We start from the raw sequence: 27231 nt of genomic DNA on the forward strand, positions 1-27231 counted from the left end.
CTAAAGCTGCAGCAGGCTTGATTGGCGCAGTTACCTGGTCTCCAATTTCTTTTAGTGATGTGCAGTAACGACTAGAGAACCTCCTGTGACAGCAGTAGGGGATCCCGTTACGTTCTGCCACCCCGGAGGAAGTTTCATCTCGCCTTCCTTCCAGCACTTGTGTGTAGTTTATCTGCAGTGTGGCTTGGAGATCCCTTCCCGTTATAAAATGCTGCATAGCAGAGAGCCCTCAACTGAATGTCTCTGTAGGGATCATCCTCAGCTTCTGATGGATGGGGTGGGGATGTGGAGATTCCCTGAAGAAGAGAAAGCATCTACCAGGCCTGAGGTGCTAACTCATGGCCTTTCATCTCTACCAGATCTTCTAGCTGCAGAAGTAACCAGGCGGGGGGGCAGTTGAATGGATGTTCGCTAATAAGCTGCTTTTTCTTCCCCCACCGTGAAACTTTGCCTTTCCCAGGGGTGGAGTTGAGGTTTTTTTTTTTCCTCTAGACAGCAGTGAGTGCTTCTTGCGTATGCTGAATCTAAGGCATTTCACTTGCCTGGGGAGAGGTGCAAGTGTCCATCGCTGTATCCACTGTTGTGCGAGAATTTTGCCTTTCATGCAGTTGTTCCATATTCTCCTTTGCTCACAAGAGTGGCCTAGCGAATCGATTGTTTGCCTGATGTTAGTGCTGCCCAGAGCTGAATCATCTGCTGCAGCAGTCTCTTGACACCGGATTAACTAGTTTGGCAGAACTCTGCAGATTCTTTCAAAAGCAAACTTTATTATGTGAATTTAGCAGTCAAATACATTATATGAAGACAGAAAATGGAAGACAAAATAAGAGTTATTCACATCTGAAGAAACTTAGGGGGTTCATATAAAAGTAATCTTTGTAGTCCATTTTTCTTAAATATTTATGCACAAAAAGCATATTTATATATTTACATTGTGCAAACATTTCCATTGAGATGCATCATCCCATAACTGGTTTTGCTCTATTGTAGTTAAGAAATGGTTCTTAAAATTTCCTTTTGTTATGATCAAGATCAAATATACTTTACCAGCAGGAGCCAGTGCAATAGATATTTAAAACTGATGATCTCTTGGCCAGGAAGATCTGGAATTGATACTTAGAAGTAGTGGTACATATTTCTTTTATTTGAATATCCAAGAACATTTTTCTTTTTAAGTATGCAAATGGTCATTTGCCTTTAAGTCTGTTAGTGGGTTAAAGTCGCAGCTCCTAAGCTGAGTTTTAAGAGGTCAGAACCATATTATACGTAGCATTGTAGTTAATATATATTTATAGTGGACCACAACAAGCTGAGATTTGTCAGTAGTTGTTGATTTGGAAGACCTCAGCGCTACTGTGTTAAATGGCCAACTTTCATTTTAATATTGCATTTAAAGGTGGAAGGGGATGGTGCATCCTTATGCTTCTCAAACAAAGAACGTTCATGCCCTTTCTGAGATGCTGTACAAAAGTCTGTTGCAAATGAATGATACCTTTTTATTCCTGTACATATATATTGATAACTAACCTGGAAATTCACTTGTCTTCATAGAAAAGCTGCCCTAACTTTCCACTAACTTTCCAAAGAGTTTGTCTTGTCATTTCTAACCTCTTCAGACTCTCTAATGATTGATTCGTTGTTTAAAGTGTGTGTGTATATATATATATAGTATATATATATATGCAGTTTAGTAGCCATCCTGTCTTGTCAGACAGGTTCCCATAAATAAAATATAATCAGTGCAGTGTTAGAAGGTCCACGAGGTTTTGTGGACAGAGCTTGGCTTTAACCTATCTAGCTTGTGGTTTGGTTCCAGTGTGTGTGTGTTGGCATACTGACAAAGTGCAAAACCTCAAGAATATTTACTTGATTTCAGCAGGCTTGTCCAAACTGAATTGATCTGTATTCCCTGTTGTTGCAGCCCAGGCTCTGATCTTAGTTCTCTATCTCTGCCAATTGTGTTTTGCAACACAACGTGTTTGAAATTCCTCGCGGGACTCCTTACTGCGTTTGCCATCCGAAGCAGTAAGAGCCGTATAATGCCCCAGCTAATTCAGCTTCCCCGGAGCGTTAGCCATCCCTCAAGTTTCTCAAAGTAGAGAGAAACTCTAAAAGCTGTAGAGCATGGTCTATTCCTTGCTTCTCTCTTCTTGAAGAATCCTTTCTTTTCCAGCACTACACAGGCCCCAGCAATAGGGTGCAGATTTCCCGGTGCCTGACACGGGGGGTCCCGAGGGCTCCCAGCTGCCTCTCATGACCAGGACACCGGTGCTGCCCCTGAGTCCCAGCAGAGGCTGCGTGACTGGAGCGTGAAATACCATCCTGCTGCCTGGGACCAAACAGCAAACTGCTTTGCTCTGTAATGTTGACCATTCGGGTTTTCAGAAGCACTGGGCAAATTTAGTGGCAGCTGTTGGTGTTCAGCATCGGGGAAAGTCAAGGCCTAAGCATTAGTATTTTACTATATTTTATATATGCTTGTTGCAGTCTGTAGAAAAGCAGGTCACTGAGATTAAGCCAATGATATCTTTTTAAATTTTAGGATAATTAACATTATTTGAGTCAAAGTTTTTAAACTGACAGTGTTTCAGAAGAACCTTTTTGAATTAAAAGCATATTTAAATCTTGCCCTAGAAGTACTTAAACAGGTGGCTGAGAATAAAGGACCACGGAGTTGTAGTCAGGAGGGGGAGAATGGCACACTTTCATTTTCTCCAGCATGGCGTTACCGTACGTGTATCTTCTCTTGGAGTCACTGAGCTGGTCACAGCTGAAACTGCAGCAACTTCTTGGCTTGGTTATTCCAGAAAGCACCGACTCCTTGCTCCTGCTGGCACCTTTCACTCTGTAACAGAGCAGCCTCACTGTTAACACATTTAACAAGTATGAGCGTTTGTTTTAATGACTTGAGCAACACCATGTCACAAGAAGTGGCTTTGTTTGTTTTCTCATGATGGGAATGGCATTGATGCAGATGGGATTGCTCAATGAGGGAGTGGGAGGGAGGACTGAAAGAGCCCTCCTGTGTCCCCCTCGAGTCCCCTTCTGAACAGAGATGCTGTGACTGAACATCACTGTTAGGGTGCTTGTGTTCATTGTAAGTATTAGAGTCTTGGTGCTTATGGGGAGTACTTGATTGCTCAGCCTAAGCTCTAATTGCTCATTTGTGGCAGGTGGTAGGGAGTGATACTTCATGGCAGGGCATAGTGTGGAGTCTGGCATCTGTGCTGCTGCTGGGCTGTGGATCCCAATAGGGTCCCCACACTTAAATGTTCTTCCTAAGGGAACCGGGATTTTTTTGAGCAGGAATGAAGTAATGAAAGGTTTCAAGCCTTGGGGCAAAAGCAGGAAGCTGCTAGTGTAGATGTTCCCAAAGCCTAATGCTGGGATGAATTTTTAAGCTAAATGGATGATGTTTGTGAGGAAGGGCACAAGGTCTGGGTATCTACTCTCTTAGGCTTCTCTCAGCAGCAGACATGAACTGCTGGTTTGGATTAGTTTTCCTCTCCCACAACCAGTTATCCTGTAAGCTGCCTTTTATAAGATTCTCTTTACAAGAAGGGTTTAATGTCTTCTCAGCTGAGCTGCTCTTTAAGACCCTCTTCACCTTCCAGCACTTTCTCACCCATATTTGGAGAGAGCAGCACTTAAAAGGGCTCTTTCAATAATGAAGAAAGTTAAGGCAAAGAGATTTTTCACACCACTGAATTTAGATACTGAAGATTTATCTGTAGACAAAAGACAACCAAGAGCATTTTGCATCACTGATTATATGTGAAATCCTAATGTAAACATATGTTGGATTGCAATGCCTAAAATTAGATTCCCTCCCCCGTATTTTTATAAGTTCATGCCCCTCTCCTTTTATAAGGTCGGGAACGTTGGCAGCCCTAGTCTTGAATTCCAGAGAAGACAGTCAGCACATCTGTTGAGGTTTTGGGAGCCCAGGGTTTTGCTTTTCATTATAATTTGCACTGTCGTATCTTTCAGTAAAGTACAGAACTGATAGCACAGGGCCTTTTACTGATTCAGAAATGGAGAAGTAATAGTTTCTGTTAGATTTCATGTCTTCCTGAATCTTTAACTCACAGGCCTGTGTGCTTTGTGGAGAGTGTGGTCTTGGTCTTCTCTCCTGCTGTAGGAAACTGAAGGGTCCTCCCAAGAAGACCACCCCATTACATTTGTTTGTAGATGGATGGAGTCCATGAGAAGGAGCCCTCCTGATGAGGACTGTGGATGCATCCCATATTTTTATATTGCGTCCATTGGCAGATGGACAAATAATTGCCTTGGGATAAATTCCATAACTATGTGACAAGGTTAGTCACAGACTCAACGGACTTTTTGTGAAGGGTTTAAAAAGAAACGCTCCTGTGATTTACATTATAATTGTGAGTCTCAGGGAGCAGTGGGCTGGCAAAAGTGGAGTGTGCATGTGAAGTTACGACCTTAAAAATCATCATGCTTTGATCCTTCCATTCATCATCAGGCTTTTGCATCCTGAGAATTTTCTTGCAAGCTAGACTTGGCTTCTACTTTAACTATTAAATCTTCATACTAGTAGAGCTACATCTGTTAACTTTAATGCACTTGAGTGCGCTGCTGTACCTGGGCGTACACTCCCACAGAGAGCTTTAGGGGAGCCCCTGGGGTTTTGGCATCCATGGTCAGGCTTCATTTTCAGACTGAGCTTACAGTCAGTAAAGGCTTCTCTAGCTGTGGACTATCTCCTTTCCACTCGGGGAATGTAAATTAGAAACTCCGTCTAGTTGGTTCTTAATGGGGATCATTTGTTGGAGGAAACGTCAGCTGCTTTCCTGACAGATTCAAGAATGGAGTGAGGTTAGAGGTTGGTGGTGGCTCTTGAGATGCTTGTTCCTGCTCAGAAGTGGTGGAGTTCGCAGCCATTTTTTTTGGCAGCCTGAGGATTTTGGCTTACTTGGGTTGGGCTTTTTCACCACTACTGAAAAGGTAAAAGAGAGTTGCACTTGGGATCCTTTCCACTTGCAAAGGAGCAAGGCTCTCTGCTCTCCCCAGGACCTTGCTCTCAGGTTGGTCACGCTGCATAAGCACCAGTGCATGCACTGGCTCTCTCCTGAAATAAAATGGTTAGTTTCCTCTCGAACACACCCTGGGTGCGCTTCTTGGGGACAGTTAGGGTGCCACCAGCTTTGGCTCCTTCCACCCTCTCTGCAGTCCTTCAGCAGTGCGGTGGCAGACGTGGTACTGCCAAGTCTGAATCCTCTGACGCCGTGCTGCAGGGCACGCCCACACCCTTGGGCTGGTCTGAAAGAGTCACCCCACCTGGCTGGGTCGCCTGTGATTTCACGTGCTTTGAACTGAGAAAAAAACCCACCCTGAGCCCAACTGTTCTGCCCCAGTCTGCAGGCAAGTGGGGAGCAGCAAGGGCACAGCCCCACAGCATCCTCAGCCTCGGCTCAGGACCCACCGGCCGCTGCGAGTGCATTTCTCTGCATCTGTGTCCTAAACTGCAGCGTTGAGGTTCACAGCGTGATGGTAAGTGCTCTGGGAGCGGTGAGGCGTTGCAGTGAAGGTGATGGAGCTGTAAGCTGCTGCTAAGAGGGGGGTGACCCCTTCCTCATCCTGCCGCTGGCACCATCTGCCCTGGCGGTGAGCTGCTACTGCTCCCTCAGAACCTGTTCTGGGGTCGTTTTCCTGATAGTCCAGCCACCTGAAGCAGCTCTCTGCAAGGCAAGCCAAGCAGAAATATCTGCACAAGAGGGGGGGCAGGACCGCAGAGAAGGATGCCTGAGGTGCAAGGGAAGAAGCAGGACTGTGCATCTGGTTAGATCAGCTTACGTGTGCCAAACCCCTCCAGGCTTTACCTCTCGACTGCTACTTTCAGGGGTATTTATTTACTGCTCTAATTTAGCCAAAGTAAAGGATGCTCAGCTAAGAAGCTACCTCTTTTAGGAATGTGTGCAGAATAAAGGGTGGCTGCGTGCATTCACATACATGAGTGCTTTTTGGCATAGTGCTACAGTACCACTTGTTTCGCTTGCAGACCAGATGACCTTGTGTGTTCTCACCCAGCTGCTCTGTTTCCCCGAGCATTTATGTTCTAGCAGCCGCTGCTGAGTTCTTCCCCCCCACACACACCATCCAAGCGTTCCTTCTGCAGCTGAAACTGCTCCTTAAAGCAATTCCAGAGGGATGCTTGGGGCATGCTCCATGTATTCCATGCCACGCAAAGAAAAAGGCATTTTGTACATCTCATTTGGGGAGGTTGCCCTGTTGTCTTTGTGGCTTACAGCAGCCCTTCGGAAATGTCACATTTACACAAAGAAAAAACGGGTTAAACCACTTCTAGGAAACACTGCATCCTTTGGAGCCCTCTAATGTGCACACGCGTTCCAAGCTCTATAATACTTGTCTCCTCACAAAAGAGTATGGAAAACCGTCTCAATAAAATCAAAGTACCGTAAAATTGCTCACAAGCCTTTTTTTTCTGAAATGCGAGCGGTCAAGGCAGGAGAAAGGGTTTTCCAGCACTCGTGTGGAGTGGCTTGAGTCACCCCGGCTTTGCCAGGCGTGAGCAGTGCTCCCCCGCAGGCTCCTGCCAGCCGCACGTTTGCCCCGCGCGCCGCATGGTAATGGCTGTGTGAGCGCGCACGCCCTCCTACCCCCGTTTCTCCGCGTTTAAGTGACGCCCTCTTAGTCACTGGAATTTTTCATGAAGCAAGCCCTCTCTGCCTTGACCGCACGTTCCAGCCAGCTCCAATTGTTCGTCGAGACAATACTACACCTCCCAGCCTGCCCAGCTGCGAGTCGCTGACAAGTCTGGCAGAGGCAGGATGGCGGGATGGCCTTGACCTCCTGCCAGCGTAAGATGAAGGATGGGTTGGGCCCGGGCAGTCCCCGGGCTGGCTGAGAGCAGTGAGACAAAACCAGCCGCAGACACTGCCAGCTTCGCAGCGGCTGGGAACTGAGGCACCGCCGGCGTTGAGAAAATAAACATTTCCCATTTACAGAGAGTTCATGTCAGTGCGGCGCATTTCTTAGAGCAGCCCTCATTCCCTGCTTGGGCAGCTGTCAGGAATTAGGTGGAGGAAGGTGGCCAATATATTAAAGTGCTTAAAGGCAGGAAGAGAAGTGAGGCCCTCACATCCATCTATTGTACAGTTGCCACTTTAGCATCCTGAGCCCATGGGTGTTAAATGGGCCGTGCTTAGCTGAGTCATGGAAAAGGGCGAAAACAAGCACAGAGGGCCTTGTCCCAGCTGGGGTGCCCTTGGGGACTTGCAGAAACAACTGCAAATCCTTCATAGCCACACGTTCCCCCTCCTGCCCTGCCAAGGGCTCATTTCCTATAGTTACCTACCTCTGCCATGGTTTAGTGCTCTCTGGCACTCACTTGTCCAGCCTGGCACTGAGTTGGGGATCAGGCTGATCAATAGGGCTGCCAAGACGATTAGGGGACTGGAACACCTCTCTTATGAAGAAAGGCTGAGGGATTTGGGTCTCTTCAGTCTGGAAAAAAGATGACTGAGGGGGGATCTTATCAACACTTATAAATATTAAAAGGGTGGGTGTCAGGAGGATGGGGCCAGGCTCTTTTCAGTGGTGCCCGGGGACAGGACAAGAGGTAACAGGCACAAACTTGAGCATAGGAAGTTCCACCTAAACATGAGGAGGACCTTCTTTACCCTGAGGGTGGCAGAGCACTGGCACAGGCTGCCCAGAGAGGTGGTGGAGTCTCCGTCTCTGGAGACATTCAAAACCCGCCTGGATGCGTTCCTGTGCAACCTGCTCTGGGTGACCCTGCTCTGGCAGGGGGGTTGGACTAGATGATCTCCAGAGGTCCCTTCCAACCCTACCATTCTGTGACTCTGTGATTCTGTGAATAGAGTGCTAATAAATCATAACAGTGATGTGCATTGGAGGTTATGAGGGCTATTTGTTTCCTCAAAGGCATATGGAGGGTTAGGTGCAGGAACTGATCGACTGCTGACCCAACTCAGCAGCACACACCTGAGCAAGAATGTTTGCAGGGACTGGGGACACCTCGGCTACTTTCAGTATGTCTGATTTAGCATAAGGACCTTGAATCCTCCTTCGCCTTCTAAATTGTGAAGTAGAAGAAAGAAACATAAAATACAGACCCAAAGAGCGTCCATTTCTGCTTGCTGCCTGTCCATGTGAAACGTTTCAGTTCTTCTGGAGCCAGCACCATCCCACTGTCTGCTTGGTAATCCTTGAAGAAAAAAGACAGACACAACCCTATTAGGTGTTAACTGTAGAAAGTTACTGTTGCAATGGGCCCAATTACTCTTCGGTCTGATTTTCAGCATCATTTTCGTTGTTTATACTCAGAGAGCTCTAGGAGACAGAAGCTCCGTGCTGCTGGAGGTGCCGCAGTGCCCAGGTATTTGATGGTGCCTTTCTAAACTGTCCTGGCTTTGGGATGCAGCAAACGTGTGCCATTAATGCAGATACAGGGTGTTGGAAGAAAGGTGTCTACGCGCAAGGTGAGGTCCTGGCCAGCCACGTTCATCCCTGAGAGGACCACCACGCCTTTCCCACCTCCCACTGCTTCATGCATACAACAGGGCCGCTAAAAGCTTCCCCCAGCCTCCCACCCATGCCCACCCCCACCAGGACAGTATGTGTGCCCCGTTAGTAGACATTGCCCCAGCCTGTCCACGTGATAACAGGACTTGTTCATCCCAGGAACCTCTGATGGAAATGTGACCCATGAGTCTCATTTATGGACTACTATTCAGATGAAAACACAAATCCAAGGGATTTTAAGTGGCTCTCCCACACCGGTGGCACTCAGATGGGAGCCTGGCAGCTGTATCTTGCTGGCCCACTGGCACTGGCAGTTTCTTATCAGGGAAGGAGAGTTTGCAGCCCATGGCATGGTCAGCAAGCATCTACTGTCCCCAATTTGTAGGACAGTGGGATAACACCATGTTGCAAGCCCAGGTAATCTTGCACCTCCTATCAGCAGATCTGACAAAGCAGTAAAACCCCTTCGTGATTCTCTCTGTATAAATCTGTCACACAAATAAAAAGAAATAAATGGCGTAACGTTTGGCCCAAGAGTCACTCACATTAAACACAAGCGTTTCCTTGACGGGAAGCTCTTCAAATGTCTTTATGCGCTGGGGTGGTTTTATTTTGAAAGTGTTTATGTATCTGTTCGACAAAAAAAAAAAGCAGGACAAGTTTTGGTGAGGGTGTGAAGTGCGTAAGCAGGAAGCGCTGGGTATTTCTCTGTTTCTTTTAGCAGTTGTCACCGAGGTAGTTTACACAAAAGGGACTCGTTAACCACACCCCACCCAAACCTCCCTCCTCAGCCCTGCGGCGCACATGGCTGCCCCTCTCAGAGCGGCCCACCCCGGTGACACGATGGTCCCCCTGGGCAGGGACATCCCGACGGGCCACCTTAGCCCAACGGGATGGCGGCAGTGGGGGCTCGGTGGTTGGTGGGACACTCAGGCCCGCGGTGGTGGGGTGCCTCTGTGTGTTTTCTCCCCTCAGCAGCAACCTGTGACACCCAACAAACTCAGCCTTCATCTTGCTTCTCTCACCTGACGTTTTCAGTGCTTCCACAACTCGGGCTTGTAACAGAAAAATTTTCATTGCACAAAGGATCAGATGCAGGGGGAAACCCACTTTCCGTTGTAAATATAGTATTGAGGGGTATGTAGTCTTTGCCTTCCTAAATGCAAACAAGAAATCAAAGAGTTATTCCTGGCACTGTGCGGCCGGTCGCCCCTGCCTTGGTGGCAGCCCGTGGCCGTGACGTTAGTACCTGCTGGACGTTTGCTTGCAGCAGGTCGCCCAGCTTTTTCACCAGCTCAGAGAACCTCGGCCTGTCGTTCGGGTTGCTTCGCCAGCAGTCCAGCATGATCTGGTAGCTGTGAGGACAAAAGCGAAATGAGCACACGGAGGGGTTACAGCTTGCTTTGATCCAAGGCAGCGCGGTCTCTGACAGCTTGTCGTTGACAGACTTAACTCCTGAGCCCGCCTGATTTTACAAAGATGGTCTCCAACACCACCGAGGCCTCCTACTAAAAGTAAAAGAATAAACTTTCTACAGAAGAAGAAAAAAAACTTCTTCCCGCAAGATACCGGGAAGACCACATCAAAAGAATAATTTAGCCAACTAGTCATACTTTCTTTTTTCATTCCTAATTAAGCATGAAACCTTTGTATTAAACATCTATTAACTGGCAATGTTTAAGTTAAGGCATCCTAAGATGACTTATATGAATGTGTCACTTCCTCGTATTGCTCGAGTCGAGCTTTCCTTCCTGCAATAAAATATGTGGAAGAGGAAAAAAAAAAAAATCTCTTATCTACTGTCACTAGGATAATAAAATTAGCCAATGGGTAATACTCCCAGATAGGCCTGGCTGGCTCGCATCCTTTTTCTTCTTCCAGAACTTTTTTTTGGTAAGTGTTGCTATTTAGAGTCATGACGTAGTACTCAAAAAGGCACCGAAGACACCTATACATACTTGATTTTGCCTCCAGAGGTAAAATACCCTCGATATGTTCATGCTCCTGCATGATTCGTGCCACGAGGTGCGTGGTCGATGTGCTGCAGGTGCCACCCTGGTCAGGGCACTCCATCCCAGTCCCAGGGCAGAGGGGCTGCAAACTCAGAGTCTCCCTTGGGACACCCCTCAAGCCTCCAAAAAGGTGTTGGCCATGCAGCAGCAGCTGGAGGCTGCACCTAAAGGCAGGGGACTGGGGAGGGACAGCCAATGTCGCGGTGGAAGACCTCAGGCAAACCCCGCAGGCGACACGGGCTGGGAGGCTGTGGGTCCCTGTCACCTTCCTCTACCATCAGACACCATCTCCGGGAAAGGGTGGACCCTTGTCACCCGAGTGTTTGCGAGGAAGCCTCCACTGTCGCTTCCTAAGTCAAGACGACGTTAATAATGTCACATTCCTCCAGCACTTATCTGTGTGCGTGTCGGTAAATAGTAAACCTGGAGAGGAATGAATGACCTTCCTCCTCCGGGCTGCTCGCTCAGCCCAGCCCTGGTGGTGCCCTGGGCTCGGGTCCACGTCCCTCCTCACCCTGTCCTACCCCACGGGAGGGCCAGGGGGACAAGGGTGGGGAGGGATGCGAGAAGATGCTGATGACAGCAGGAAGATACAACGCAGCATCGGGTTGTTTTTCATTATGTTGGCACAGGGTATTTTTTGTGGCGACTCGTACATCGTCTGCAAGGCAGCCCAGGAGGGCAGCAGTACATGAGGCCAGCAGAGAAGGGCATCTTACATCTCCTCCGTCGCTTGCTCCGGGGCTCGCATTCTTGTGCCTTCCTTTAGCCTGCTGCAGAAATCCTCGTCTATTTGGACTCCAGGGTAAGGAGAGGCACCTGGAGGCAGGAGAACAGGGTCATACATCCCTTGAGCTGGGTACCTGAGACTCAGCTTTGGCCCTGTACTTCCCCTCCAGCAAAGACTCGGGGTGTGCAGCATCTACTTGCAGAGCTGGGAGCCCGGGGCTGTCTCTCCCCATCCCCATCTCCCACAGGGAAGGAACGGCTGCTGATGCTGCCCCAAACCCCAGTCTTTGGAGGGGGGGCAGGATCAAACCCAGCATTATTGGTGGTGCAAAAAATAAATGTGAACTGGACTTGAAAAGCATTCCTCAAGAAAAGCCGAGTCTGACCTCTCTATTGGTTTGGATCACCCCAAATTCTAGTAAGCAGAGTATTAACAAACCCCAAATGCTCAAAAACACCTTGAAAATAATAAAATTGTGGTTTTAAATCAGATCACAGTACATTTGCATTATTTTCTTAGTTTCTGTGGTTTTAAGATGCAGACTGATTGTGCTGTCAGTCTTTTTTCTGTAGAAAAAAAAAATCAGGAAAAGTGAAAATGAAAGAAAAAACCAACCAAAATCTTTCAGAGAGTTTGACGGTCACCAGGTTCAAGGAGCTGGGGCTTTAAGAAAAAAATAGCAGGTATTATGAGGCTGACCATAAAATCACAAGAGTTGGCAGGCTGACCAACAACATGTATTTAAACTAATAAATGATTGATTGTCCTGAGAATTGTATAGTATTGTTTCCTCTGCTGTTCGCCTCCTTTGTCAGCCTCTATGTTGAACCCAATTAAGGTTCTTCTATTCTGACGGTCATTGTTGTTCCCGCCCAGTGTACATCTTGTATCCTGCCTTTTCCACGTGAAAGAAAGGAGTGGGGGGAGTGTGCATGTGAAAAAAAGCTTCACTGGGTTTTAATTTCAGATTGCATGCTCTAGTTCATCCTGCGGCATCTGTGCGGATGCTTGTTTGCCTGCTGTGTCCAGTGGCCTGGGTTGGGGCGGGGGGGAACACATGCTGGTTCCCCCCCTGGGCTGGGGCAACCGCCTGGTCTCAGGCTGGAAATGGAGTGACAAAGTCTGAGACGTGCAAAAACCCCTGCGCGCGTTCAGCTCCCTTGCTCCCACTGGGGATGTAAGAAGCTTTTGAGGGAGAATCCAGGCCTTGGCACTGGGTGTCTTGGATGCTATCTGTGGCACAGGACGCAATGCCTCAGTCTCTGGCAGCTGCCGACCCATGCCCACAGTTCCATGTTATCCCACAGGGTTCCATATTCAACAGAAACACCTAAAAAATTTGCCCGATTTTCCTGGTTTGCGCCATCAGTTGGACAAAGGGCTGTGCCCGCTCCAGCTGTGCTGCGCTGCACCCCTACCAAGGGTTTCTACAGGAGAAAGAGGGAAGCTTAGGTTTTGCCCATGGCAGAAATAGGTGGAGAAGTGCTCAGATAGCTGCGCTATCCGTTAAGGCTTTCAGCCTGGCAAGTCAATTTTCAGTGCCCTTACAATCACCAAAATTTCCAGTTCACGGGAGCATGATACACTGAGTTCTCCCCTGTACCCTCACACCCCACCTCTGCCTTTCTTTATGAAAGACCTGGCAAAAACTTCTTGAAGATAAGGATGTTTTTCCCCAGGCTGAAACGACGGCCCCAGCTACAGCCTCCGCCGCCGAGTCCAGCTCCTGGGGTGCAGAGTCAACATACCCAAGGAAAATATCTCCCACAGCAAGACCCCGTAGGACCACACGTCGCTTTTTGTATTGTAGATTTTATCAAATATGGATTCTGGAGCCATCCACTTGAGAGGAAGTCGAGCCTGGAGTAAAATGGACAAACCTGACTATTATTTTCAAAGTCTAAAAGAATTTAATCGTAGATGAATCAACTATATATTGTTACGTAAATAATTACCATTCAAACAGGAACCTGTGGGATTTCCTTACAGGTGGTCAAGATAAACCCACATTCATTCAGACACTTTCTTAACAAATTATCAGAGTAAAAAGCTGTTTTTAAGATGCGTGGCACAAAACGCCAGAGACTGGAAACCTGTGACCAGAGCGACCAGGCCTTTTCTTTATGGAGTTGTGGGGATATGCAAGAACAGAGGCCTCTTGCCAGCATCCTAGAGACAGGGGAGAAAACCCTACATCCGAGCGCAGATCATTCTGTAACGGTGTCAAAGATGTTCTTGGGGAAACTTTCAGAGCCTGACTTGCAGGAACCCTTGAAGCCCCCTCAGCGCAGCCTCGTAGTGTCTCCTGAGCAGTACCCAAATTATGCAAATAACACTTCACAGCTAATATGCAGTGCCGCAAGTCTTGAAAGCTGTTTATGGATGACGGAATAGCCGGCAGGTGGGTGAGATGCAGAAGGAGACTCTTTGCATGCGCCTGATGCCCACAGCAAATTCCCACATCACCAGTGGGCACAGGCACAGTTTTCTGACCCGGCGTTCACGGCAGGCTTGGCAAGGGGCTTACTGCCTGATATTTACAGGAGAAGTGAAAAACCCAAATAAGTAGGTGCTGGAGGCAGCGAGTCCAGCTTGGCTGCTGGAGGCACCACGAGCGATGCTGGACCCTGGTGTGGGTACACAGCCGGCCACGCACCTTGTTTCGGGAGGGACTGGTTTCCTAGAAGGAAGTTAACTGAGTAAGTGGGTTATGCTGCAGAGCCCGCCAAGAAACAAATGTCGAAAAAATATCTAAGGGCAGAGCTGTGAAACAGTTAGCGTGTCCGAGCCTTGCGCTTAAGGACAGAAATGCTTTCCAGATCTACAATGCATCGGATAGCTCATCTTCACATAAAAACCATGATAGCTTTCAATCTCCTCTAAGTCCAGGAAATGTGAATATCTACAGAACATTTTGGTGGACAGTTTGAAATGATATGTTATAATCATTTGGGTAAATAAACAGCATCTTGACTTACGTCTCCTTTTCGCACATAATCAGGATTCTTATAAATATCTCTTGCGAGGCCAAAATCACAGATCTTCACGACATTGTTCTCAGATAAAAGGATGTTTCTGGCTGCCAGGTCACGATGAATGCACTATAATAAAACAGTTTCACAATCAAACTGCATTTCCTTAATCTTGCGCACAAATTTCCTGACTGTCTCCCATATCCTTTTTAAAATTATTATTATTATTAGAGAAATCAATTTAATATTTTTTTAGGGAAGTTGACTATAGTTTACATGAAGTTACTGTAAACGGTGACAATTCTTAATAAAAAACCCACCAAACTTCCCAAGTCCAGAAACTGATAAATTTTTAAGCCCCTTGACATTTGCAGGGAAAGCAGGGACATTTGGAGCTCCCTGCATGATACATGTTGAAATGAAGAAAAAAAAAAAACCACCACACCCAAAAGATCTTCCATGAGTGAATGAGCTTGACCCACTGCCTTCAGCCATGATCCTGTGTTTATGGACTATGGAGACTTGGATAAACACATGGTTATATTTATAACGCCAAGAGGAAAAAGGCTCTTCCTTTGGGAGCTCTCCCAAGGAAGGTGTCACTAAAATGTAGACATGATTTCACCTCTGAATCCCATCCTTCTGCAGGGAAAAGTCCCCAGTGCAAAACTTACCTTTCTGGAGGAGAGGAACTCCATGCCTCTGGCCACCTGAAAGCTGTAAGAAATCAGGTCCTCCATAGTAAGGGGCAACTTGTAGAGCTCATCAGCCTCTGCAAAGGTGGAAAAATGCGGCTCATTACAAAGATCACTCACCAGGCAGTTATTTTCCCCCTCTTACTGACCCTATTACTCCCATAAATTCAGCGTTCATAGAGTAGTATTCGAAGGTCAACCCACTGTCACTGGAAACAAAAATAGTGCTTGCTTTACACCCCGCGCTTTGGACACTGCTGTGTTTTCCCCAAAGATAAGGAGCAGTCAGAAGAAACAATCACACATTTTCCTGTCAGATTTAGTAACCCTGGAAATAATCTTTTTTTAAATCTTCTACCCTCTGGACATGACCCTGTGAGCGTCTCCCACGGATGTTTATTAGGGTGATAAATGAGGAAAAAAATTTCAGGGATGCACAGTATGTTGTAAAAATATCACAGACCGTGTAGGGACAGGAAGGAATTAATACCTACCCTCCTCGTCCTCCTCCACATCACTCAGACTTTTATCTTCCTGGAACCCAGAGCTCGCAAAGCTCTCGCTGCTGGTGACACTGGCCAGCCTTTGTTTTTTGCCTTCCACTGGCTCAAGATCCTTTTTCTCTTTCACTGGTTCTCCTTGCAGAGACGAGTCCTTCAAACAAACAGAGAAGAAGAGGTGCTACATCAGAGCAATGGAGGGGATAGGAGAGAAACCGAGTCAGACTTCTGTCACCTTTCCATGGGGACAAAATGCCAGTCCATGGCACGTGCAGTCATGTTTCCCATGGGCGAAGGTGTCCAGTGGCAGGTGGGGGTTGGTGGCAGGGCAGTACTGCACCAAGGTTGCCATCCCCAGAGGACAGAAACATGATGTCGTGGTAGCATCAGCACAGGATTTTGGGGCACCCTGGGTGGTGGGCTACAGCTAACGAGGTGAGGATTTCTGGGGTCCATGGATGGACACGTTTGCTGGGCTGTGGCTCATCTCAGCCTGAAATGGGACATTTGAAAGGGCCTATTTCGCTCTGGTACCCAGAGAAGGAGCCTGGTGGGATGAGTTGAGAAGGATGTGCCCACAGTGCAGGTGTCTCAGCCTTCTCAAAATAGAGTCAGCTTTTCATCCCAGGCAGCTTAAAGCACCTGCCTCTATGTCCTTGCGCAGTGCTTAGCACGAGACTCTAAGCCCTTCCAACAAGGAGCAAGGACACTTCATGTTTGAAATACAGCTGCTATTGGAAGTGACTACCTCTCTACCCTGACACCTTTATCCAATGTTTTTATGTTACAGTCAATGAGATTTATTGGGACACATGCAACACTGATTGGAAAAGGCTTTTCCACTGCCACCCACACAGCAGCCTACCTGCTTGGCCATGGTCTTGCCCACTCTCCCCTTTCTTCTTGTCCTGTAACCGTCTTACTCCCCTGCATGTGGTGGTGCAGAGCCAGGGTCCTTCTCTCCCTCCCACCCAGGCGCCCTTCCCAGGGGTGCCGGAGTACTGAGACCAAGCAGGCTCCTCACTGGGGGGAAATGTGGGCAGCTCCCCCCATGGTAGACCCTGCATGACCATGCTCCCCATTGAGCATCCTACACCAACAACCACATGTTGGAGGAGGCGGCTACTGTGTTTCATGCAGAGTCCAGCATGGACTTGGGAACAGATGCTCAGCCAAAACCATTTGGAGGGGGAGGTCCTGCTGAGCACGACTCCCTGCAGAGCCCTCCCGAAATAACCCTGAGATGCTGCTGAGCTTTTGGCACAGCTGAGCAGGGGTTTTGAGGACTGCCGTTTTGGGTCCAGGCTCCTAAACCCCACTTCAGAGCCCTTAATCCTTTGGGGGATTTTGCTGAAAGTGCACAAGCAAGGATATAGTTGGCACATTTGGGTTCAATTTTGTAATAAGAAACACGCTCTAGAGTTGATTCAGAGGGCTGTGGGATGTGAAGAGAAGACTGTAATCTCTTTTCTTCTTGATAGCCCTTCTCTTCACACAATAATAAGATTACTTGCAAATCTCTGAACATTAGGGTGTCTTGGAACATGAGCTTTAAATGGCATTATCTCGGTTGTGTTCCCAGCAGTACGGGAATCAGTGGGCAAAACCACTTCCTTCGGCTTCGCTGACACAAGTCTCTGAAGTGACCCCAAGCTCAGCAGGAATGGGTTCGTCAGCAGTGGAGTGAGAGCATGTGGGGACACTTTGGATAGGATTCGCTTCCTCTCTCTGTAGATGGCTCCATCCGAATTACTCCCAGCAGTCTCCTTGGACAGTCAGGGGAGAGAAATGCGCCCTTTCTTGGCACAGCACATCCCACACCAAACATTAAAATAGCTCAGGTGAACTGCACCCAAAAGTCATTTCTCTCCTTTGGTAGAAGAGAGTCTAGGAGACTAGCTCAGAGGCTGCTATCTACATTATGGACACTTAGGTTAGGTAAGATGAACTCTACCAGCGGCATCTGCCTCCTCACCTTGTTGGGGCAGAAAAAATTCCTCTTGCTCTTCAGGTAGTTTGATAAATTCCCATATTTGCAGTATTCAACAATGACCATCAGAGGCCCTGGACAAAAGAAAAGCGCATTTTGAGCAGCATAAAGCAATACAAGGGGTTATCAGTTCCGAGAATAGTTTTAGCCTGTAGCTAAAACTTGAGTCCAGAATAACTAACAGCATGTCCTAATGAAGTAGAAGGCTGCTTGAAGGACACTGGACATGTTAGTAAAACAATACTGTTTCTGGAAATTAGGGAAGAGACTAATTTTTGAAAGCTGGGTCATGAACCTGGGTCCTGAGGGACCCTCCGTTTCCTCTTCGGGCAGTCTGGGTTCAGATTGGAGTCCTGCAGCCCACACACACTTGTTGAACTGAAAAAGGTGACATATCTAAAACAAACCATCACTCATACTGCCCCTTTGATTTTCTTGGTGGAATGTCATGAAGGATTTTACAACAGTTGCCTTGTGATTCATTGTTCAGGGCCAGCAGCTGATATCCCTTGTTCCCAATCTTTCCAGAACAAGTTTAACTTGAGCTTCAGCGGTGAAGTGAGTAAGATAAAGGACAACAAGTGGCACAGTCCTAAATTCACACTTCTCATGTTAACACTAAAAGAGAGCTTAAGTAGAGAAAATGTTTAATCAATTAATTAAATGACTAAAAATCTCTTTTTCTCTTCCTCTTCTTTTTTACCAACCACAGGATGAGTTCAAATATTTCAAGTTAATATCCTGACCTCTGGGTGAAAAACAACATAACCAAATGACTGTTACTGGGAGATGATCCAAACCCATTTTCAGTGCAGTGCAGATTTTTTTACCTCCATTTTTCGTGCAAGCTCCCAACAAATTCACAATATTGAGATGATGACCAACGTGGATCAGGATTTTCAGCTCAGTCATCAGTGCTTTGTACTCACTTGCTGTGGCACCTTCTGTAAATGCAAAATAAAGTCAATGTGAAATGGCAAAGAACTGATCCTGCTGAGCTTTACCACTTCTCGTTACTGTCCATTGAAATAACCTCCATTCCTGCTTGTACTCTGTGTGTTGATGTTCTTTGTCTGTTCCTCCCTGCTCAGCATCCTCTTACTCGCAATAAAACCAATAAAAAGAGTTAGGCACTCAGCTTCCTCCCAGTAGACTCTGTTATATTTAGAACTGAGAGAAATTCTTTTCACATGAATAGTTTTGTTGTTTCAGCCAAAAAAAAATGAAAGAACAAATAAAAAGGGATTTCAAGACTATAATTAACTCTATCTAGAGTGGGTTTCAGCTGACCTGATTTCAGCCGTGTAAGGGTTATGTACTAGCCTGACCTAGTCAATGTCTCAAGGAGTTGGTGGCAAGACAGAGGCTGATGCAGCCATCAGCTTTAGCCATTGGATAGGGAAGAGATGAACCACCCCTTGGAGATACTTGCCTAGTTCTGTTCATTATAGAGGAAGCCTGGAGCATTAAGATAGACCAGGGAAGTAAGTTTTAATTGGTTAAAGTTATGTGGCTGCATCTGACCCTTACTAGTTATGGTCAATGTTACTAATAATAGTAATAATATAAATCCCACAACTAAGCCCAAAAGATTCTATTTTCTGTTGAGTGAAACCTTTAATTCCCTCCAAGCAAATTTTTTTCTCCAGAATTTTATTTTGGCAAGAAAACAAGAAAAAAGATATTGCTTTGTGTAGACCCAAAATGACTTTTGCAGTTTAGTGACACAAAGAGTAAGATGAATAGTCCAGTGGAAAGAACCTAGAGCTAGGTCTGGATTTCAACATCTGAATGGAAACAAATTTTCTTGGTGGCCCCCTACAAAACTTGTCACCTACTAGTCATCCACTATTCATCTGTATACATGGTGACACTTTCCCTCCACCTCATGGGAATTCTGCAAGGATAAAGACCATGAATGACTGCAAAGTTCCTGGATAATCTAGTGAGGACATTAGGAATGGGGCAGACCCCCCCTAACTTTAGATGCCCATAGCGAAGATACCTACAGAGGATCTAGTCACCACAGGCTCTCTTCATAGTCAGCAGAACTAAACAAGCACCCAGCTCACCATATGCAGGGATCTCCCTTAGGATGGGATGAGCTGTTGTTTCTCACCACTGACAATAAAGGGAATTTGAGTGACTAACTCAGACACAAGCATCTACCCTGCACACACACACATGAATCCCACCATGAAGACTTCTCGTAGCTGCCGTCTGCTCCCATCTATGCCAGGAGCAATCCCTGCTGCCTTTATGGTGCTGGTTGGCACAAGAAGCCTGCTGATGTACCTAAAGAAATGTTGACTCTGGCAGACCCCTCTGCCAGCACCTATGTCTGCATGTTGGCAAAACAGCTCAGTTAACCAGGGGTCAGGCAATGACCCAGGTGACAGGCCATCCACTGAAACGAGTGACACAGATGGCTATTGGCCCACTGCTGCAGAAGGTCTGGACAGGGACCAAAGCTTTAGTTTCCTCCCATTTTCCAGACATGCTGCAGGGCAGTTGTTCATTTGGCATTGGCCAACAAGGTATTTCTGTGCTTCTGCGATAAGAGAAAGCAGAAAGGTTTGCAACCCTCTCAGCTGCAAATTCCCTCCTTGGGGATGATCCTGGATATTGCAGTAGCAAGAACCACCCCCTGCGAAAGCATTTGACGTTATATTGCAGAACAAGCCTGTTGAGGACAATATCAAGAGGGCACAGCCTACACCGAGTGCAGCTGTGAGGTCATTGCCGGCAACAAATAGAAGCTACTTCAGGTTGCGTGTTGCATGGACAGACCGTATGTTTGAGAGTATTGCATGGGTCCCTCTAAGGGATGGAAGTAGCATGTACAGACCTCCTGATAACCGCTAAGTAAGCAGCTGTGAAGCTCGAAGCCACTGGGTAAGAGGGACGTATTCAAACTATGCCTGAACGGAGCCAACTGAGAGCATCAGGGACCCAAGCCTTGCTGGCTGAACAGGGGATGTGTCCTGGCAGAGAATGCTGCTGAAAAGGATTCAAGGATTAAGACAGATAAGCAATGCAGCATAAGCTCCCAGGGCAATGCAAAAAAAAAAAGAAAAAAAAAGCCTGATATGATCCTTAGATATATAAACAAGAGGAAACTAAGTACATAGGAAGGGATGCTACCAGGACTCTGGGTTAGGGAATTCAGCCACAGCCGCTGCAGGCTATGACTGAGTATCATCCTGCCTCCTCATTTCCCAAGCGCCCTCTTCAAATTGATGAGGGGCTTTGTCCTTTCTGCTCCAGTGAGAAAAGTGGCAGTGAATAGCTGGGAGATGATTTCACTTTGGGAAGAGCACTGGTGGGTGAAGGGCGCTGGCAAATCCATTACACAACCTGGGTGTCAGCATCCTCCGACAGCTCAGAGAGGACACACCTGTACAACACCACCAGGATTTAAACAGCTCAATCTGTTCAGCTTAATAAAAGGGCCTTCATGAAGAAAAATCATTATATAATCTCACAGAGAAGGTTGGAATGAGAAGCGAAAGTCAGACAGATGCAAATTAGACATAAAGCACCTGTCTTTAACAGGCATGATTAATCTTTGGAACTAATGACCAAGGAAAATATGAACGCTTCCATCTGAATGTCTTTGTGTCAAAGCGGATGCCTCATGCTTCAGCTAAATTTCATTTACAGTGTTCAGTACGGGGTCAGTCTCGCATAACGGCACAACATAGAGTATGCAGGGAATCTAATCGCTCCTTCTGATCCTACGAAAGTGACTCTTTCATTCTTTCTGGCATTTGAAATAGCGGAACATGATTTTTAAAAAATTTAGGCAATCAGGTAGGTTCTTACTGCATCTGAAACTTTCTCCTGTATCATGTGACAATTTATCACCTTTTTTACTGTGAATGCAATTTTTATTTCATAGTTCTGCCATTTCACTTGTAGCGGACCTGGAACTTGGTGTACACATTTTGGAGGCCACAAAGAGGGGATAACATCATATATTCCTGCTTTCAACAGAATCATATTAAAAGTGGGACGTGCCAGGTTGGATGGGGCTTTGGGCAACCTGGTCTAGTGGGAGGTGTCCCTGCCCATGGCAGGGGGTTGGAACTAGATGATCTTTAAGGTCCCTTCCAACCCAAACCATTCTGTGATTCTATGATAAAAGGCATCATTTTTTCCAGCCCCACTTTGCAGCAAGATACCTTTGAGCATTTTCACAGCAACTATTCTGCATGTTGGTGATTTCTTAATTCCAAAAGCAGATGCTTGTACCACCTTTCCAAAAGCTCCGTGTCCAAGAGACTTTCCTGTAAAGAAAATAAATTGGAGAGATACATTGTGGTAAAAAAGCAAACGGTTTCTTAGATAATGAATTGACAAATGTCGTTTACAATGAGTCTCGTGTATATTTCCAACATATAGGTGTTTTGAGGGTTTTGTGATTTTTGGCTTTTTTAAAGAGTAAGCAGACAAAACAGAAGACAGAGTCATCGGAGGGAATAGGTGATATGATTGAAAATGATGCTAGGTGAATGGAACCATTCAGTAGAGGTACGCTGGCTCCTGACCCAATTTTTTTCAGTCTAGCTCTGCCAGAGAAAGGCTTGCTCCCTTTTTCCCTGGGCACACTGCACCATGCAGCAGGCTGTGACACTGCTGCTTGTGTCTTCTACAACACAGGGCCTCTGCTCGCACACACGCTGAGCTGCAGCTTGTCACAGACTCTGGTAATTTTTAGAAGTGAAATTCTTCCTTCTTGAACAAGGTGCCTTAAAATTATCTTCATTCTAGGGAGGCGGCAGCAACTTTGCATCGCAGCCGCTGGAGTACCTGCACAACCACCTGATGCTCTTCCCTAGCAAGCCCTTGTAGGTTGAGATCATGGAGTGGTGAGAAGAATGCAAATCTGTGCAAATGAGACCTTCGCCTTTGCAAAGTGAGGTCTGGGGGGGATTCAGCAAGAGGGGACTTGGAGTGATGAATGATGGGTTTGCTTATGGTGGCTACAATGCTTCCAGGTGTCCAAGGGCAGACATTTGTGCTGTGATATCATCATCATGCTGCTACTGAGCAGACTCAAGGAGAAGCACCCAGAGGTCCTTGGGTGAAATCAGTGGGCATCAATAAAATTCTCCAGCAGTAGAAGCTGAATGTCCACTTCCTTCATGTTCAGAACCAGGCAAGACTCCAAGTGTGCTGTTATAGCTTTTCTAGAATTCGTGACATTTTAAGCCAATCTTATGATCTTCACAGTCTCCTTCATGATTTATTACTGTTTGCAGCAGGGAGTATTGACTACCTCTTTGACACCGTGCTCACATGGACAGGCCTGGCTGCCTCTGCCCTTCTCGAGTGGCTAGCAGAATTTTGATCAGAGAGATCTTGTCAGCGTATCAGCTAGCAATAAACTTTATTTCCAAGTAGTAACTATTCTCAGATTGCATATGTGCTTCACCTTCAGCAGAACCCAGGCACCTAAGTGAGAGATGAATCCCACTCAGACACCCACAGGCAAAGAAGAAGAGCTGCTGTCAGTTCTAAATTAAATTAAATGGATACCACCTTTTATATGTGTATCACATTTCTAAACTGTAATTCTCAGTATGTCTGTCAGTAGAAGCAAACAGCATATGTTATCAAAGCAATGGAAATATGAAGTGGAATACGCTAAGCCAAAAAAAGCCCCAAAATTTATTTCCCCTCTAGATGTGCAAAAGTGCTGTAATTTTTGGAGGAAATAAAAACCGTGAAGAACTTAATCTACATGGCTGAAAAGCATCAAGCCTTGGTATGTGAAAGGCTTAGAGTTTGACACACAAACACAGGTGAATCAGTGTGCATTTTTGAAAAATCTACAGTAGCCTTCTTTTTCAGTTACTGCATATAGCAGGTATATAAGGGAACGAACATTAAATTTTCAGTTTTCTTGGTAAATTATGTTCTTAGTCTTTAATGTATTGACTGTTCATGGTTTCTACTAGATGAAGTTGCAGTTTGAGGTCCTGTAAAACCCATCGTACCTTTGTTTAATCCATGGCTTTAATCTGTTTCCATCACTGTTAACTCACTTCCCAGATCGAGATAACCTACTTAGTCACCACTTGGAAAACATACTGGTTAGCTCATAAAGCTACACAAAGCTGCTAACCTTTCATAAAGGAGAATGAGCACTGCAAACAACACTTCCTTCTCCAAACAGCGATTGTGATTTAATGGGAAACTGTAATAACACTTGATGTATTAGCCTTTGTTGCTCCGCTATTGTTTGTACCGTGCTAAATGTTAGGGCAGAATAAGGCTGCTTTAACTTTTCAGAGCATAGATCAAACTCCACAGTTTGCAGAGTTGTGTCTATGACCCTAATGGCTTGCTCTTGCAAAAGCCCCTTATGTTGACACAGAAAGTAATTACAAAATTATTAAATGGAGCAATTAAACAGAGGAATATTAAGGCGCCCAACCATCTGAGCAGTCAGCTCGTCACAGCCCTCAAGCAGCCCCACTGGCCATGTTTGGGATAACGCTCAGGTTATGAAACGTTGCAGCGTGTACATCCAGACCAAGGAAGGAAAACGCTCTACTTAAATTCTCTGCGGTTGACTTTGCGTTCCTGGGGCAATTCAGAGCCCATTAAAGTGGACATACCCCTTATTGAAGGAGTTTTGGATCAGGAGGCTCCCGTTTCAGTCCCATTTTAGCAGGGTCCTTCAAGTGTGTGAGTTGTTGGACTGGGGCATCAGCAAAAAGCACTTTTAGACACCGCTCTCCATCTGTGTTGGAAGGCAGAGGCTCAAAGGTGTGTTTGTTTCTCGGTTCCTTTCCTGCAGTTTGAGTCATCTGGGGTTTTCCCACACATGGCTTCACATTTTCCGTTAGGTTACATACAGCAGCTCTGCACGTGGAGGAGGACGGAAAGCGCTCCACTGGGTGCCAGCGCTGTGGGCTGGCTGTGCACAGGAGGGAGCGGGGCTCGGGAAGCCGGTCACCACCGGCGTGTTTGTCATTGCACCGGGGCCATGTGGCAACACTCCCGCGGGGTCCTGCACCGCAGCGTCAGCAGTGTGTCACCTCGCATAGATTAGGAAGGTCAAGCCCAAGAGTAAGGTGAGAAAGGCGTGCTAGCTCAACACTTATGCTGGCCGGCAACGTTATCGCCGACCACTCTGACAGTGATTTATAGCACCAGCATTTTTCTGCCTACTGAAAAGATGACATTTTGCTCTTGGCCAGACTAATCTGTACTGAATGTTAATTATCCTAACTTCAGTGGTGCCCATACGAAATTTCCTATAACATCTGTAGCTCTTACAGATGAAGGGGGAGTCCTGTTGTTACAAGCATTGCATCACAACTGTGGGCTGTATGTATGCGTGTTGGAGGAACACACAGCAAAGGAGATGTGGGCTGAAAGGAGAGACTTATTTGCAAAAGTTACAATAAATATGTATCCTGGAGGATAAGTAGGTGGCAAGAGAAAAACAGACATATCTGATGCTGGAAGGGGTTGCATTTCTCAGTAAAAATATTTTTAAAAAAACATAGAAGCACATTTTGTGTTTGTGAGACACTAATCCTCGGAGACTGCCAAGGTTACTCAAAGACTGAGCCAACTGCCATGTAAGCAGGACTTGCACTGAGCTAATCTAGCATACTGCACATACCCATTTTCTCTGAATCTGGTTCTCATTCATTGTCAGCATTCTTTATTTGTTTACACCAGTTCTTCTACTTTTAACTCATTCTCTGGTCATCATTCCTCACCTCCAGACTCCAAACACCAACCCTGCAAGATGTGGGCTTTTCCTTGGTGTTTACATTCCATTTCTGCTTGATTCTTTCCATGGGATTTACACACAAATAAAGCATTGCATAAACCAGCGATCACAACGTCTGCACATCAAGCTCTTGGTCCATCATTGTAAGAAAACTATTTGAAGACTGAAGACACTCCAATGCAAAGCTATGTTTCAGCATTCCCGGAATTGTGTATGACAATTATAAATCACTAGCAATATATTTCAGCTGTGCTTGTCCACATCTGGTCACCTTGTGACTTCTAGCAAGCGAATTAAGTGTGATCCTAATTGTATGCATGTTTTAATCACCCTCTGCCCCTGATCCCTGGAGGACAAAAGGAATCTTTACAGCTCCTAGCTAAAATGCAGAGATTTTCTAGCCCTTGCTGTACGACAAATCTAATGCATGCCTGAAAGAACAAACATCAGTACAGCAACAGTCTGAGCTTATCACTGATATTTTAATGTTGACCCTCTTACTAAAATCTGTGTGGTTTCTAGAGGGATTCCTCAACTCCAAAATCTGGTCCCTACCATCCTGCCCTTTTGTCAACCCCACACTGGGCTAAGGAAATAAGGAGCAGTCATAAACCCATGCCTTTTGAGCATCTGTAGGTGAGCTAGCTGCAGGTTCAAAGTTTCTGTGGATATTTATTTATTTATGCGTGGACTCATGTGTCACATTCTTGCATTTTACGGTGCACCAACAAGAATGTTTATAAATCTGCACCACAGAGGGAAAACAGAGAGAGCGTGTTGGAGAGAGGAGGAAAGGGAGAAACAGCGAGGGGTACAGGGTGGACTGTGAGGACCCATTTCTGCATAGGTTTTTTACCAGGTGATCACATAACCAGGTTACAAGGGAAGAAACTCACAGTAAATGCCGAAGGTCAGGCTCCTAAGTCTAGAGAGAGAAGTACCCAAGTCAGTGGTCTGATTTGGAAGAGTCCGGTTGTCCTGTTTTTATGTCATGTTTTAAGTAAACCAGTCTGCAAAAAATAGACTGCAGGATTTTTGTCTGCGTTTTAGTTTTCCTACCTGGAGTCAAAATATACATATGGAAAGTCAGGTAGACAGATTCAGTCAGTCCTAAATGCTGTAAGTCAGTCAGGGACCGGGGCACTTGGTACAGAATAGCTCACACCAAACCTGGCAGGATGTTGTGCTGCATGTCTTTCACAGAAAGAGTGGTCAGACATTGGAACAGGCTGCCCAGGGCGGTGGTGAAGTCACCATCCCTGAACGTGTTTAAGAGTCTTTTAGATGTGGTGTTAGGGGATATGGTGTAAGGGAGAACTTTGTAGAGTGGGGCTGATGGTTGGACTCGATGATCCCAAGGGTCTTTTCCAAACTAAATGATTCTATGATTGTATATTCTATGATTCTATGTCCAAAACACACCCAGCTCCTCTCATTCAACCACTGCAAACCCAACATGAAGTATCCCAATATTACCTAGTTTAAGCCTTTCCCTTGCAATCTCCCACTTGCTGGCATCATAAGGCAGACGTTCACATTGCTCGTCTAAGGGGACTTCGTCAGGATCCATTATGATTGACAGGTAATGGTTGGTCTTCATTCCAGAGGAATAAGGCTAGAAAACAAATAATATGGCAAAATGAAAAAAAAGGATAAGGGTATCTGTCAGAATCTTCCTGTTTGGATCAAGGGCTCCAAGATAATTCTGCCCTCAGGGCTGCATGTTCCACAGTCCAATAGATGCTTCGGTTAAGATCCCTTTGGCTTTTTTAAATATTGCAAGACTTTTTATGTAGAAAAACCCTTGTCCTCTAGCTTTCCTTGTATGTGACATACCAGTTTCTTCAATGAAATCCATGTGGATCTATCTGTATTAACATATGGTGTTATGATACAGGCCCTCTGCACAGTCAAGAGAAATATTTTCGGCAAATGACTAAACATTGCTGATAAAAATAACTTTCCTTCATGATTGTGCAAAGCAAGATGTGGCCATATGCAACAGATGGAGTTCAACTGCCAGTGTTTGTTTTTTCCATATACC

The 27231-nt window shown here is 46.1% G+C and overlaps 1 protein-coding gene across 1 annotated transcript in view; it reads right to left on the reverse strand.

The window, feature by feature from the left end:
• Positions 1-288: 288 nt before the first annotated feature.
• The window catches only part of FLT1 (fms related receptor tyrosine kinase 1), a 113034-nt gene continuing 86091 nt past the window's right edge, over positions 289-27231 (reverse strand). The window contains exons 17-30 of the mRNA XM_063331892.1: positions 26664-26802; positions 21616-21720; positions 18262-18375; positions 17417-17505; positions 15436-15595; positions 14921-15018; positions 14253-14375; positions 13023-13134; positions 11264-11363; positions 9782-9887; positions 9558-9688; positions 9078-9162; positions 8124-8215; positions 289-2845 (exon numbers count right to left, since the gene is read on the reverse strand). Of these exons, the coding sequence (XP_063187962.1) occupies positions 2641-2845; positions 8124-8215; positions 9078-9162; positions 9558-9688; positions 9782-9887; positions 11264-11363; positions 13023-13134; positions 14253-14375; positions 14921-15018; positions 15436-15595; positions 17417-17505; positions 18262-18375; positions 21616-21720; positions 26664-26802 (1659 nt within the window). The 3' untranslated portion in view covers positions 289-2640. The remainder of the gene's footprint in view (positions 2846-8123; positions 8216-9077; positions 9163-9557; positions 9689-9781; positions 9888-11263; positions 11364-13022; positions 13135-14252; positions 14376-14920; positions 15019-15435; positions 15596-17416; positions 17506-18261; positions 18376-21615; positions 21721-26663; positions 26803-27231) is intronic.

This window comes from Chroicocephalus ridibundus, chromosome 1 (genome assembly GCF_963924245.1).
Source record: "Chroicocephalus ridibundus chromosome 1, bChrRid1.1, whole genome shotgun sequence".
Lineage (NCBI taxonomy): Eukaryota > Metazoa > Chordata > Aves > Charadriiformes > Laridae > Chroicocephalus > Chroicocephalus ridibundus.